This window comes from Pongo abelii, chromosome 18, assembly GCF_028885655.2.
Source record: "Pongo abelii isolate AG06213 chromosome 18, NHGRI_mPonAbe1-v2.0_pri, whole genome shotgun sequence".
Classification (NCBI taxonomy): Eukaryota; Metazoa; Chordata; class Mammalia; order Primates; family Hominidae; genus Pongo; species Pongo abelii.
In genome coordinates this window covers 68,392,891-68,408,067 of record NC_072003.2, presented here as the reverse complement: position 1 = coordinate 68,408,067, position 15,177 = coordinate 68,392,891, and the positions used below count along the sequence as shown (strand labels likewise).

The 15,177-nt window shown below is 41.9% G+C and overlaps 1 protein-coding gene across 6 annotated transcripts in view; it reads right to left on the bottom strand.

Annotated features, from left to right (window-relative positions):
- Window positions 1–15,177, bottom strand: part of TANGO6 (transport and golgi organization 6 homolog) — a 242,660-nt gene that overhangs the window by 171,411 nt on the left and 56,072 nt on the right. For all 6 annotated transcript variants that reach the window (XR_010137850.1, XM_024233267.3, XM_054534041.2 and 3 more), the window contains exons 8-11: window positions 12,682–12,794; window positions 10,685–10,861; window positions 5,651–5,783; window positions 3,839–4,030 (exon numbers count right to left, since the gene is read on the bottom strand). Coding sequence is in view for 5 of the 6 variants with exons in the window: in XM_024233267.3 (XP_024089035.2) it covers window positions 3,839–4,030; window positions 5,651–5,783; window positions 10,685–10,861; window positions 12,682–12,794 (615 nt within the window). In the remaining variant the exon portion in view is untranslated. The remainder of the gene's footprint in view (window positions 1–3,838; window positions 4,031–5,650; window positions 5,784–10,684; window positions 10,862–12,681; window positions 12,795–15,177) is intronic.

The window sequence follows — 15,177 nt, the reverse complement described above, 5'->3', positions numbered from 1 at the left end:
AACAAAAACAAAAACAAACCAATTAGCTGGGCATGGTGGTGCATGCCTGTAGTCCCAGCTGTTTGAGAGGCTAAGGTGGGAGGCCACAGTGAGCTACCATCTCGCCACTGAACTTTGCAACATTTGTTATTACCCTTTTTTTTTTTTTTGAGTCTCACTCTGTCACTCAGGCTGGAGTGCAGTGGCGCAATCTCGGCTCACTGTAACCTCCGCCTCCCGGGTTCAAGCGTTTTTCATGCCTCAGCCTTCCGAATAGCTAGGATTACAGGCGCTTGCCACCACACTCTGCTAATTTTTTTTTTTTTTTTTTTTTTTGAGAGATGGGGTCTTGCTATGTTGATCAGGCTGGTCTCGAACACCTGGGCTCAAATGCTCCGCTCACCTCGGCCTCCCAAAGTGCTGGGATTACAGGCATGAGCCACCACACCTGGGTCGGCTATTACCTTTTAGGTCTCTTCTCTCCTGCTCTGTTGGTCCCTGTGGCTTCCAGAGGGAGCAGATAAATGTGTTCAGTACACTGTCTTTCACCAGAAGTCCCTATTTTTTACATTATGAACTTCCCTGTTGTTTAAATGTTTTTTGTTTTTTGAGACGGAGTTTTGCTCTTGTCACCCAGCCTGGAGCGCAGTGCAGTGGTGCGATCTCGGCTCACTGCAACCTCCGCCTCCCAAGTTCAAGTAATTCTCCTGCTTCAGCCTCCCAGTAGTTGGGATTATAGGCACGCGCCACCATGCCTGGCTAATTTTTTGTATTTTTAGTAGAGATGGGGTTTCACCGTGTTGGCCAGGCTGGTCTCAAACTCCTGGCCTCAAGTGATCTGCCCACCTCAGCCTCCCAAAGTGCTGGGATTCCAGGTGTGAGCCACTGCACCCGGTCTAGTTTTTGTATTTTCAGTAGAGGTGAGGTTTTGCCATGTTGCCCAGGCTGGTCTCAAATTCCTGGGCTCAGGCAATCCTCCTGCTTCAGACTCCCAAAGTGCTAAGATGACAGGCTTGAGCCATAGCACCCCGCCAAGATGTAATTTTCTAGTTTTCTTTTTGAATTTTTAGCTGTGATTCTCCTATAAAGAAAGATTTTCCTTCATATACCATTTGGTTACCCTGACATACAATTCCTACAGGAAACATAAGACAAATGCTTTATTCTTTCCCTTTACTTAACAAGGTACAAAATAATGAGTTGATGCCCTGGCAATCCCAAAGATGTCCTATGAGGGTTTTTTTCTTTGACTCAGATTTTTATATCTTTGATGTACTTCAACCATTGCAGGCATTATTCCTTTTAATGACCTAATTGTCCTATCCATGGCAATGGGAGTCCCTTCAAGTTGGCTCCAGTGTGCTACAGATATGATCCCATTAATCTCAGGTCGCTTCCTTGTATTTAAGCACAACAAGATGCCTTGAGGCTTATAAATGTATGATTCCTGCCTGCCTCAGACTTCGAATCAACCTTATTCCATATAGATCTTAGAATTCTTTTAGTAGAAAATGGTATTTAGAAACTATAAATTGGGCTGGGCACAGTGGCTCATGCCTGTAATCCCAGCATTTTGGGAGGCCGAGACAGATGGATTGCTTGAGGTCAGGAGTTCAAGACCAGCCTGGCCAACATGGCGAAACCCTGTCTCTACTAAAAATACAAAAATTAGCCAGACGTGGTGGCATGTGCCTATAATCCCAGCTACTTGGGAGGCTGAGGCAGGAGAATCACTTGAACCCGGGAGGTAGAGGTTGTAGTGAGCCGAGAGCCGAGATCGCACCACTGCACTCCAGCCTGGGCCGACAGAGTCAGACTCGGTCTCAAAAAAAAAAAAAAAAAAAAGAAACTATAAATTGTCACTAAGAATGCTTATTGCCACTGGGTTGTCATTGCTTCTTGGGACTGACAATGGACTGAGCTGGAAATATCTATTTTTTAAAAAGAGAAAAATAAATTATGAGTTCATATTAATATTTCCAACTGAAATTCAATATTACAGGGTTTTAAGCTGGGCACGGTGGTGTGCACCTGTTGTCTCAGCTACTTGGGAGGCTGAGGTGGGAGAATCGCTTGAGCCCAGGAATTCAAGTCCAGCCTTGGCAACATAGTGAGACTCTGTCTCTTAAAATAAAATGAAATAAATTATAGGGTCTTTACTCTGGTTCTTTACTTTATACCTCTTTTTTATGCTAAAAATCTTGATTCCTAATAATATTCACAAAATTACATTAACTTATTTTCTTTATCTATATGTGTATGTTTCAAAATAATATACCAGTAATGGCTGGGCACAGTAGCTCACGCCTGTAATCCCAGCACTATGGGAGGCCAAGGTCGGTGGATCACCTGAGGTCAGGAGTTCAAGATCAGCCTGACCAACATGGTGAAACCCCATCTCTACTAAAAATACGAAAATTAGCTGGGCACAATGGTGCACACCTGTAATCCCAGCTCCTTGGGAGGCTGAGGCAGGAGAATTGCTTGAACCCAGGAGGTGGAGGTTGCAGTGAGCTGAGATTGCGCCACTGCACTCCAGCCTGGGCGACAGAGAGAGACTCCGTCTCAAAAAAAAATAATAAAATAAAACAATATACCAATATTATCACGAGCAGTGACATTACCAAATGCAATTTAATATTTCCTTGTGGTTCTTTTTGCCCTGATACATTTTAACCTTAGCTTAAGGATAATTTAATGGGACAAATCATTTTTCTACCAGCCTGACACCATTGTTCCTTAATTAGGAGTAAAGGGAGCTAAGTGCAAAAGCTCAAGTCATATCAGTTTTTAGACCATTTCCCCTTCCAACTAGCATCCTGAGACAAAAACATAAGGTCTGGATGAAAAAGTCTCTAGAGAATGGATATAAACACAGGAGAAACAAATCACCCTACTGAGTAACACGGGGTCAGCGAACTGAAAGAATAAGAGGCCAGGAAAGAAATCATGAGCATAATTCTCATTAAACAGGCACGGTAAGTCAGAGCTGACAGGCAGCTGCAAATTTTCTCAGCAGGAGCTATAGTGAAATGCTGCTTAGCAACACCCGAAGGCAGATGACAATGACGACCATACAAAGAGCTGGAGAATCAGATTTAAGCGTGACAATCATGCCATCTTACAACTGCCTATTGACCAACCAAGCAACAACTAATTCTGGTTAAGTGGTAAAATCTGGCAACTGTACTGCCTTTGCTTTATTACTCTTATTTCCTATCTTTTTTAAAGGTGGGAAAAATAATGTCTGAGCCAATACAATTCAGGCACTGATTGCATAGTGATACTCCTCCAAAAGCATTTTTTAAAACATCTTAAAACTTTACAGAATGTTGTGGAGATAAGCTGTGAGTTAGAGGACCCATAATAAAATTCAAGGTGATCTCATTATTATTAGTGATTTCTTCAAGTTGAGTGTATAATTATTTTCAAGTTTTGATACACCTTAGAATCATCCATGGAGCTTGAGTAGGACAAAGATGCCTGGGCTCTAATGCAGACATGCTGAATCAGAATCTCTAAACGTGGGCTGGCTATCAATATATTGAAAAAGATCCCAGATAACTTTTTTTGCACCCAAAGTTGAAAACTACTATAACATAACATATAAACATTTAAGACAAAATTTTACTTGCATGAGAATCACCTCAGCAGCTTGTTAAATGTGTGGAGTCTCAGAACACTGGAACGTTTTGGATTCAGTGGCCTGGTGTGGGCTGTGTAGTTTCCATATTTAACCAGCATTCCAGGAAACACCTCATGATCCAGGTGTCATCAAATCACACTCTCAGCAACATTTTTAAACTTTATTTTTTGGAAAGAAAAAAAGGCTGGGGTCCAGAATGTGGCAACTACTGACCTGAGTGATGTTTGTGAATATCTGCTCAGACATTCTCTCGCACAGAACAGCCATCAGCTGCAGGACAAGCAACTTCCGCTCTTGGCCTTCCACAAGAAGAGTCTGATGTTGCTCTAATTCCAAGAGGCTCTTGCTGGAGAAGGGCTCAGTTTTTAACTCTGTTTCATTTTCTGAGGCCACATGAGTTAACTCCTACAAGCATGGCAGGAAAGAAAAAGTGAAGATAAAGCCAGTAGAACTAAGGCCTTCTCAAACATAAGTAGAAAACTCTGTTTGAACTGCATGTTTAAAGAAATAGTCTGTGTTTGTTGCAACATTATTTATAATAGCCAAAACTTGGAGACAAGCTAAATGTCCAGCAATAAGAAAAAATTATGATGTATTTATTGTATCACAGCAGTTAAATAAATTAGATTTATATGGGTATCAATATAGATAGATCTCAAATACACTACTGAGTAAAAAATCTAAGTTGCAGAATATGTACAGTATGATACCATATATATAAAAATTTAAAATCTCATAATAAAACACACACACACAAAGAAATGGTTTGACAAGCTTTCTGCTTTGTGGGTATTTTTATGATTTCTACTAGTGGCCTTCCTTGAACTGAGACCTCAGATCACCTCACATTCTCAAACCCGTTTTGGAGACCATGAGATGCCTCCAGCACTACAGCTCTTTTCCTCTAAGATACTTAGAACTAACTTCTAAGAAATCATGTATTACTGTGGGTTTTGTAGGCTATTCACCTACCCTTTTTGGCTCACTGAAACCTCTGCCTCCTGGGCTCAAGTGATCCTCTCACCTTAGCCTCCCAAGTAGCTGGGACTACAGGCACAAGCCACCACGCCAGGCTAATTTTTTTTGTATTTGTAGTAGAGACGGGGTTTCGCCATGTTGCCCAGGCTGGTCTCAAATGCCTGAGCTCAGGTGATCCACCTGGCTCGGCCTCCCAAAGTGCTGGGATTATAGGCGTGAGCCACCTTTTTTTAGGTATACAATTAAGAGCACATCCCCTTGGAACGTTGTTTATGAAGAGTATTGCTGGGCACGGGGATGGGTGTGAACATGGGAGGTAAGAAAGCATCAAAAAGTGTCCCCTATTTCAAGTTCTCGAAATGTTAGCCCTGATTCCCTCCTTGAATTCTCTCATACCCACAGAAACCTTAAACTCTCTTAGAGTTCTTTTAGAGTAGACATTTTATTTAGGGGAAGAAGTTGAGAAAGCAGAGCTGGAGGTCACTGGCTTATGATGTCATACAGTGCAACAAGGAGTAACATTATGGCGTACAAGTTACTGTCAGAGAACAGAAGAAAAGCAAGCAAAGCACAACCACTGGCACTAAGAAACAAACCCGGAAAAGGCTTCAAGTGCCTGCAAAATGAAATGAAGGAGGCAGAATTGCTAAATCTCCTTTGCAAATACCTGACAAAACAACAGTCAGAAAGGATAAGGGATTACTCTATAGCTGTAAAACCTGCTATTAACTTCAAAAGAGTTCTTACTGTCAACAGAGCAAAGATTAACCCTTTCATAGATGGACGGTTTTGCTTTGTTCATCTCTAAACTGTCAGTGCCGATTACTTGGAGAAGTAGTAGATAACATGAGTACTAGTGAAGAAAAGCTTCTTCTTTTTACCAATCCAAAGGCTACTAAAAAATAAATTCCTTTATGTCCTCTGACCATTTTCATTAAATTAGGGCCTGCATTTTAGGACCTAAAATTATAAATGCTTTGAAAATTCAAAGGGTTTCCTGGAACTCCCCTGGAACAACACTGACCAGGAACTACAGGTAGTTCTTACTTTCAAACAGAAGATGAAGAAGTCTCCTGCCAAACCACATTCCTGGCAGTGGGACAGCAAGTCCCCGAGATGCTCCACCCGGCCCTGCTCTGAGGATACCTTCTGGTACAGCGCTTCATCTTCATCTTCATCACTGCAATTCAGGGTAAAATTTATCTTGGCAGTGTCACCAGAGATACACATAATTTTAAACCCCATAACAATCTTCTAAAGTAACATGTTATGTCCAAACAGTTAACCATTAAAAAGATCCCCCAAATTTATTTAACTTATTTTATTATTTCTCCATTCTGAAAAAAGTATTGATTATCAGAAACTAGGCTGTTATGGGCCAGGCGCAGTGGCTCACGCCTGTAATCGCAGCACTTTGGGAGGCCAAGGCAGGTGGATAATGAGGTCAGGAGATTGAAACCATCCTGGCTAACACAATGAAACCCCGTCTCTACTAAAAATACAAAAAAAAAAAAAAAATCAAGGTCTGGGTGAGGTGGCTCACACCTGTAATCCCAGCACTTTGGGAAGCCGAGGCAGGTGGATCACCTGAGGTCAGGAGTTTGAGACTAGCCTGGCCAACATGGTGAAACCCCGTCTCTACTAAAAAATACAAAATTAGCTGGGCGTGGTGGCTTATGCCTGTAATCCCAGCTACTTGGGAGGCTAAGGCAGGAGAATCGCTTGAACCCAGGAGGCGGAGGTTGCAGTGAGCCAAGATCATGCCATTGCACTCCAGCCTGGGTGACAAGAGCGAAATTCCGTCTCAAAAAAAAAAAAGAAACTAGGCTGTTATGTCCTGCATGGTCATGAAGATGGATATTAGCCGGGCACAGTGGTGCACACCTGTAGTGCACTAGGAGGCTGAGGCAGGGAGACTGCTTGAGCCCAAGAGTTTGAGGTTGTAGTGCATTATGGTCACAACTATGAATAGCCACTGAACTCAAGTAACACAGACAACATGGCAAGATCTCATTTCTAAAAAAAAAAAAAAAAAGATGGATATTGGAGAATTACTATTACTTCTGCAAAAGCAAGAAGGAATTAAAGTATAAGTCATATGCAGATATTCTGGGTCCTGAGGAAAAACAAAGAAAGAGAAGGCTGCAAAGTAAGGCTAGATCACAGAGGGCCTTGGATGTCATTCGAAGGAACTTTGACTTTTTTCTGATGAGCCACTGAAGGGTTATGGGCAGCAGAAAAAGACGTGATCATCATGGGAGGACATGCAGTCTCAACTGAAAGGAACCAATCAGCTGAGATAAGAAAATGCATAAAGGTTCAGAAAAATGAGTAGGTTGAACTTGATTACCAAGTTATAAAATCTGGCTAAATCAGTGCTATGATTATTGTGAAAATTTCTATAATTATTTATTTATTTGAGATAGAATCTCGCTCTTGTTGCCCAGGCTGGAATGCAATGGTGTGATCTTGGCTCACTGCAACCTCCGCTTCCTGGGTTCAAGTGATTCTCCTGCCTCAGCCTCCCGAGTAGCTGGGATTACAGGCGCCCGCCACCATGCCCAGCTAATTTTTTGTATTTTTAGTAGAGACAGGGTTTCACTATGTTGGCCAGGCTGGTCTCGAACTTCTGACCTCATGATCCCGCCCGCCTTGGCCTCCCAAAGTGCTGGGATTACAGGCGTGAGCCACTGTGCTCGGCCATTTTTTTTTTTTTTTTTTTGAATTTTTGAGACAGGGTCTCACTCATTGCCTAGGCTGGAGTGCAGTGGTGCAATCATGGCTCACTGCAGCCTCAGCCTCCCAGGCTGAGGCAATCCTCTCACTTCAGCCTCCTAAGTAGCTGGGACTACAGAGGAGCACCATCACAACCAACTAATTTTTGTATTTTTTTGTAGAAACCGGGTTTTGCCATATTGCCCAGGCTGGGCAAGAAATTTTTGTACTTTCTCATGAGGTACTATGGCTTTTAGTTTTTAATTCTGACAAGTGAAGAGACAAAGATACTATGTATACATATATATATATACCTGTGTGTGTGTGTGTGTACTTACTTTTTAAAAAAAATTTTTTTTTTTTTTTTGAGACGGAGTTTTGCTCTTGTCGCCCAGGCTGGAGTGCAATGGCACGATCTTGGCTCGCTGCAACCTCCACCTCCCGGGTTCAAGTGATTCTCCTGCCTCAGCCTCCCGAGCACCTGGGATTACAGGCACCCACCACACCTGGCTAATTTTTGTATTTTTAGTAGAGACAGGGTTTCACCATGTTGGCCAGGCTGGTCTCAAACTCCTGACCTCGTGATCCACCCACCTGGCCTCCCAAAGTGCTGTGATTATAGGTGTTGAGCCACCGCGCCAGGCCCCAATTTTATTTTATTTTTTTTGAGATGTAGTTCCACTCTTGTTGCCCAGACTGGAGTGCAATGGCGCAATCTCGGCCCACTGCAACCTCCGCCTCCCGGGTTCAAGCGATCCTCCTGCCTCAGCCTCCCAAGTAGCTGAGATTACAGGCATGTGCCACCACGCCTGGATAATTTTGTATTTTTAGTAGAGACAGGGTTTCTCCACGTTGGTCAGGCTGGTCTCGAACTCTCAACCTCAGATGATCCGCCCGTCTTGGCCTCCCAAAATGCTGGGATTATAGGCATAAGCCACTGCGCCCAGCCTTTTTTAAGAAATGGGGTCTCGCTATGTTGCCCAGGCTGGTCTTGAACTCCTGGCCTCAAGCAATCCTCATACCTTGGCCTCCCAAAGTGCTGGGATTAGCAGTATGAACCACCATACCCAGCTCAAGATACTATATTATTATACCATATCATCATATAAACAAATACAAAGGCATTGAAGATGTACTAAAAAGCAAAACACTAAAATAACGTGAACAGGAAATAAGATACTAGCTGACTTTTGTTTTCCTCTTTATGTGTTTTTTGTATTATACAAAGAGTATCTGTTATTTCAGTGACCAATGACATAAAATTTTTTCAGACTAAATTGAGAAAAAAAATGACAGATGTTTCTTCATCTCAAAGTACAACTATTAATTTGGCAGACCATCTCATCGGGCAGTATGTCTCAATGTGCCAGTTCACTAAGAACATGGACTTCATATTCCTCTAATAGAATGAATAACCTATACATTTAGCTTAGGATATTTCCTGTATTATCCCAGAATCCTCCAGAGTCCTTCAGATCAGTCATGTTTTCTCCACAACATTCTATGTTAAAGGAAAAGCCAAAATGGATAAACGTCACTTGTAAGCTTCTGTGAGCCATTTTGATTGTGAAAATGAAGTACTGTATTCAAATACTCCTAAAACAACATGACGTTAGCCTGGCATGGTGGCGCGCGCCTGTAGTCCCAGCTACTCGGCAGGCTGAGGCAAGAGAATTGCTTGAACCCAGGAGTCGGAGATTGCAGTGAGCCAAGATCATGCCACTGCACTCCAGTCTGAGAGACAGAGCAACAGTCAGCCCCAAAAAACAAAACAAAACAAAAACACATGACAATTATCTTAAGAAGCACTACTTTAGTCACTCTTAAAAATTCAACGATAAAGAGTAAATTCCAAACAATTATATTTAATTCCAGAAAAGTAAAAACTCTGGATCTAAAGATCATAAAATCCAAGCTGCTCTTACAGAGTTTCTTTAAATAAACTCCTTTTTTTTTTTTGAGACAGAGTCTCGCTCTGTCACCTAGGCTGGAGTGCAGTGGCGCAATCTTGGCTTACTGCAACCTCCATCTCCTGGGTTCAAGTGACAGTCCTGCCTCAGCCTCCCGAGTAGCTGGGACTACAGGCGCCAGCCACCACAACCGGCTAATTTTTGTATTTTTAGTAGAGATGGGTTTCACCATGTTGGCCAGGCTGGTCTTGAACTCCTGACCTCAAGTGATCCACCCACCTCGGCCTCCCAAAGTGCTGGGATTACAGGTGTGAGCCACCACGCCTGGCCCTTCTTTTTTTTTTTGAGATGGTCTCGCCCTGTTGCCCAGGCTGGAGTGCAGCGGTACGATCCCAGCTCACTGTAACTTCCACCTCCCGATTCAAGCAATTCTTGTGCCTCAGCCTCACAAGTAGCTAGATCTAACAGGCATGCACTACCATGCCTGGCTAATTTTTGTATTTTTAATAGAGATGGGGTTTCACCATGTTGGCCAGGCTGGTCTCAAACTCCTAACCTCAGGTGTTCTACCCGCCTCAGCCTCCTAAAGTGCTGGGATTACTGGTGTGAGCCACCGTGCCTGGCCAAAAACATCTTCTTGATAACTGTTGCTGGGGAGAACAGCAGCTTGAGTTTGTACTGATAATTCTTTTTGCAATCCATGTGTTTTTCTATTTTCCTCAAGTCCATCAAACTGAAGGGGTGTTTTAAAACTTTACCAAGTTAACCATGAATATATAATTATATTTCAACACTTCAACAAACAGCAGCACTTTGAATGTGATGTGAAATCCAAACAGGATAGCAGTCACCCATGAATATTACATGGACTATGACCAACAGGAATTTATGTTCTGAGGTAATAACATTAGATCATCCAGAAAGTGGAAATAATTTAAAATATGCAATTGTGAGATGATGGAGAAATAAATGATCCATTCCACTAATATTTATTAAGCACTTTCTAATCAATCCCTATGAGAAACAAATTTCCATCATAAAATTACCATAAAAGCTAGCTATCGGACAATTTCCCTCAGGAATAAGTCTGACTATAAACACACACATAGACCATTTTGAGAGTCAGAAAGGTAATTGGATTATTATGGTGTTGAGGGTGAACATGTGTCTGCCCTTTACTCTGATTAACTGGCAAAGATGGTGGAGTAAGTGGGCTTGTTGTGATGCAGAGCTGTGAGGCTCCAGTAAATTGCACCAACTATTAGCAGGCATCTTGGGAAAAAACCTGGAGGATTATTTAAGGCTCACGTTTCATTTAGAGAATATAAATAGCAGGCACCTCAGCCACTTGAGTTTCCGGTTTCTTTTCTATCAGCGCCCCTTAGTGGTTGAATCACTGAATGGCCTTTTGGGCGGAACTAAATCTGAAGAGACAGTAACGGATGGGTGGACTCACCTAATGGCCTCTTTGATGGTAATCATAATGCCACCTTGAGTGGCAGCTCTAAACTGACACAGAGAATGGAGAGAGGGCACAGCTTTGTCCAACCCTGCAAATCCTTTCAGGCTGGCAATTGCCTTCTTCCTTTCCAGCTTCCCCAGAATCCATAATAAGACTTCTTGGCAAAGTGACCTGGCAGAAAAAGCAGTTATGAATGAGCTTGTCATCTTATTCCAATGCATCTAACAAGCTAACATAAAAAAAGAAAGAAAGGCTGTCAGGTTCCACTGCATTTTAAATGCTGGCACGATCTCCTAGTACTACTGAAATGCAGGAGTGGAAAGTATGCTTCTTGTGAATTTCAGAATGCAAATATCCTGAAATTCAATGAGTGACTGACTAATCCTTGGCTCTGGCAGCAACCCTGATTTGCCACATGAGCCCCACGTGATTTTTTTTTTTTTTTTTTTTTTGGTAATTCCAAGTGTACTACTGCCTTTGCATCAGGCACTGTCAAAGAAAGTATACACGGATAAAAATCATCTACTCTCAGCAAGACCAATAGCTGGATACCAAGAAACAGCATACCAACAAAATATTGCTGATTCCTCAACCCCTTTCATCTGTGCCAATCAACTAGAAGAGGAACTAAATCATTGTTCACATGTTCCTTGTCAGTCTCTGATGAGGACACGACAGTGCTGTGAGGACTTGAGTTTTAAAACAAAAACAAGAGGCCAGGTGCAGTGGCTCACGCCTGTAATCCCAGCATTTTGGGAGGCTGAGGTGGGTGGATCACCTGAGGTCAGGAGTTTGAGACCAGCCTGGCCACATGGTGAAACACCATCTCTACTAAAACTACAAAAATTAGCCAGGCATGGTGGAAGGTGCCTATAAGCCAGCTACCCAGGAGGCTGAGGCAGGAGAATCGCCTGAATTCAGGAGGCAGAGGTTGCAGTGAGCCGAGATCGCACCATTGCACCCCAGTCTGGGTGACAGAGTGAGACTCCATCTCAAAAAAAACAAAAACAAGAGTTATTTTGTGGACTGTCCCTTGAAACCAAGTTCACAGATGTACAGCCTCCCTCTTCCAATGCATTCTCTCTTGTCGTTGCCACTGCAGCTGTGGGATACAAGGATGTGCTGACTCAAGCTGAAGAGCCAGGGGCACTATGTAAGCTTTGAGTGGTACAAAAGATGGTGTTTTCCTTCACCACTTAGCAATGGTGATAATGATAGCTACCATTTATTGAGCTTACTATTTGCCAGGGACTGTACTAAACACATTAATGCATATTTAGTCTTCACAATAACTCTGTGAAGAAGGTACTATTATTGCATATTGGATTACATGTGAGGATCTCCAAACACCAAAAATCATAATTCTGTAGGACTTGAGATAAGATAACTCTTACCTGGAGGAAGAAACAACATAAATTACTGTGAAAATAGAGCTGATACAAAATGAATCCTACTTAAATTCTACGACAAAGGAGTATTTTCTGGATGACTAAGAAATCCCTTCTTTCTAAACAACACACTGCATCACCAACACCAAATCCCAGGCTAAATTACAAAGTACCACATTCAGATCTAGATTTCCCAAATGTGTTTTCTAACCCAAATGTGTTTTCTAACTCCCCACAAGGTCATTATGATCCATCCCCTATTTCCTTCTTCCTAGACATGTAATTGCAGTATTTCCCACTGATCGAAAAGTGGCATGTTTACACACGTAAACAGATTTTGTCTTTGAGATTTAGGACAGAGGCTGAGGAAAGTTATTCTAAAAACTGTATCCAATGCCCTGTGATCTGCAAAATTCTTGTTCTCTTCTAGATGAGCAAAATAGGAAGATCCCAGTGTTTTCCTGACTTTGAAAGGAAATGATAATTTCAAAGTGGCAAATATAAATTCAAAATAAGAAAACAACAACATGCAAAAAAGACGTCACAATTTATAAACAAATAAGATTCTATTTATAAACAAATAAGGGTCCCTTGATTGTTTACCTTATGTGAGACACACTCTTCTTAGTAAAACAGTAGAGAAGAAAAAGCACTCCCAGGACTGGAAGCAGGGAATCCATCAAAACTGTTAAAGGTTCATTCCCAACCACGTACACCTAGAAAAAAGGAAATGGTGAAGAATAATCCCATGACTGCCTGGCCAGAGCAATGGGAATCACACACCAAACACCTAGCAGGGCTCAGCGTCTTAAGCAATATCTCATCCGAATCACACCATTTTAGCTCCAAAGATGTGCTCAGATATGGCAATGAAACAATTTGAGTTTGGCAGACAGGCTGAAACAAGACAGTGAACTGGAGCAGCACCGTTTCATGTGTGCAGTCCCTAGAACTGCCCAGAATAGGTCAACTACTCTGCTTTCTGACCTCTTCCTCTCCTACTTTTGGCTATGTCTGAGTTTCCTAATCTACCTATTGTTTAACTATATGATAACTGTCCTACTGCTGAAGGCCCTGCTATTAGGAACAAGTAATTACTACCAAAGGGAAAAACTTAAAACTGGATCTGGAAAATCGAACCAAAACCAAAACACTGCTTACTCCAGTTTCATCACCCTTAAGATGTGACCACCCCATAGACATGTCGTATTCTCCCTAATTCTATAAATGTTCAAAGAAATTATACTGTAGGGCTGGGCACAGTGGCTCATGTCTGTAATCCCAGAATTTTTGGAGGTCATGGAGGGAGGATTGCTTAAGGCCAGGATTCAAGCCTAGCTGGGCAACATAGTAAGACCCCATCTCTATAAAAAAATTTAAAAATTAGCCAGGCTTAGTAGTGCACACCTACAGTCCTAACTACGTGATAGGCTGAGGCGGGAGGATCGCTTGAGCCCAGGAATTCAAAGCTGCAATAAGCTATGATCATGCTACCGCCCTCCAGCCTGGGTGACAGAGTAAGACCCTGTCTCAAAAAAAAAAGAAAAGTAATTGCACTGTTCACCTAGATCTGTACTGGCTCTACATGGTTAAGTGTGTGAGGATGTTGACTACTGCCTATGAAAAAAATTTTTTAAAAAAAGTGTGTGAGGATGGTGACTTTTATTAATAATCATAATGTTGCATGTTTTAGTCGTACCTTTCAATAAGGCTAGCACTAATGCATTCAATTCAACAAAGTTTTACTGAACACTCACTGGGCTCAAAGCACTGTTTTAGGTACTATAGTGAATATAAAAATCAGTAAGGGTCATAATCCTTCATATTGCTTGTGATATATGGGAAGAATAAAAAAAGTAAACCTATTATTATTATATTTGAGATGTGGTCTCTCTCACCCAGGATGGAATGCAGTGGTGCAATCACAGTTCACTGCAGCCTCAATCTCCAAACTCAAGTGATATTCCCATCTCAGCCTCACAGGTGGCCAGGACCACAGGCACGCACCAGCATGCATGGCTAATGTTTTGTATTTTTAGTAGAGATGGGGTTTTGCCATGTTGCTCAGGCTGGTCTCGAACTCCTGGGCCCAAGCAATCCTCCTGTCTCGTCCTCCCAAAGTGCTGGAATTACAGGCATGAGCCACTGCACCCAGCCAAGTAAACCAACAATAATAATAATAATAATAATAATAATAATAATAATAATAATAAGGCAGATAATTAAAAGTACCTTAAGAAGTACAAAAATATTATTCAAAACTCCAATTAAACACAATAGGATTTCAAAATGTAATTCTGTTATAAGAAGTTAATTAAAACCTGATAGTATAGACAGTGATAATGGTAAAAAGAGAAAGAAAATGAGCTGACAATGATTATGCTCATGGTATATGTTCTGGGAATCATAATAGGTTTTTATCTTCCAAGTACTATGCTAGATTCTTTAAAGAGCTAGCTCGTTAAAATTATAACAATCTCACAAAGTCACTACTAGCGGCCCTATTTTGAGGGGCCCAGTGTGATGGCTCACACCTGTAATCCCAGCACTTAGGGAGGCCAAGAAGGGAAGATCACTTGAGCCCAGGAGTTTGAGAACAGCCTTGGCAACATGGTGAGACCCCATCTCTATAAAAAATAAAATAAAATAAAAGGAAGGAAAGGGAAGCTCAAAGAGGCCCTTATTTATAGAAAGAGTTTTGAAGTAGGAATCAACGTTGTTCATGAAACTAAAGATCATGGAGACACTTTCATGAGCTGGAAAAATCTCTGTGCTTTTCCAGTGAATCCTGTCTCTTAAAAATCAACCCTAATTTTTCACATCCCTTAAGCCTCCTGACTCCTCTCTGGAGCCTGTTAGCCAAGGAGCCAGCTTCCTGTGCATGATCTAATCTTCATAAGCCCAGCTAAATGAAGTGCTGTGTACAGCAGCGTTCAGAAGTCATGTACAGGCCTAATGATGATATCACCAATTACAGGAGGCAAAAGAAGAGATTCTTCCAGATAACGTAAAGACCTATTGTTTGCTTTGGATCCTGTGTTCTCAGAGGTAATCCCTGTGGAGCCATCCTTCCTTACCAGGATTTTTTGAACAAAAAAT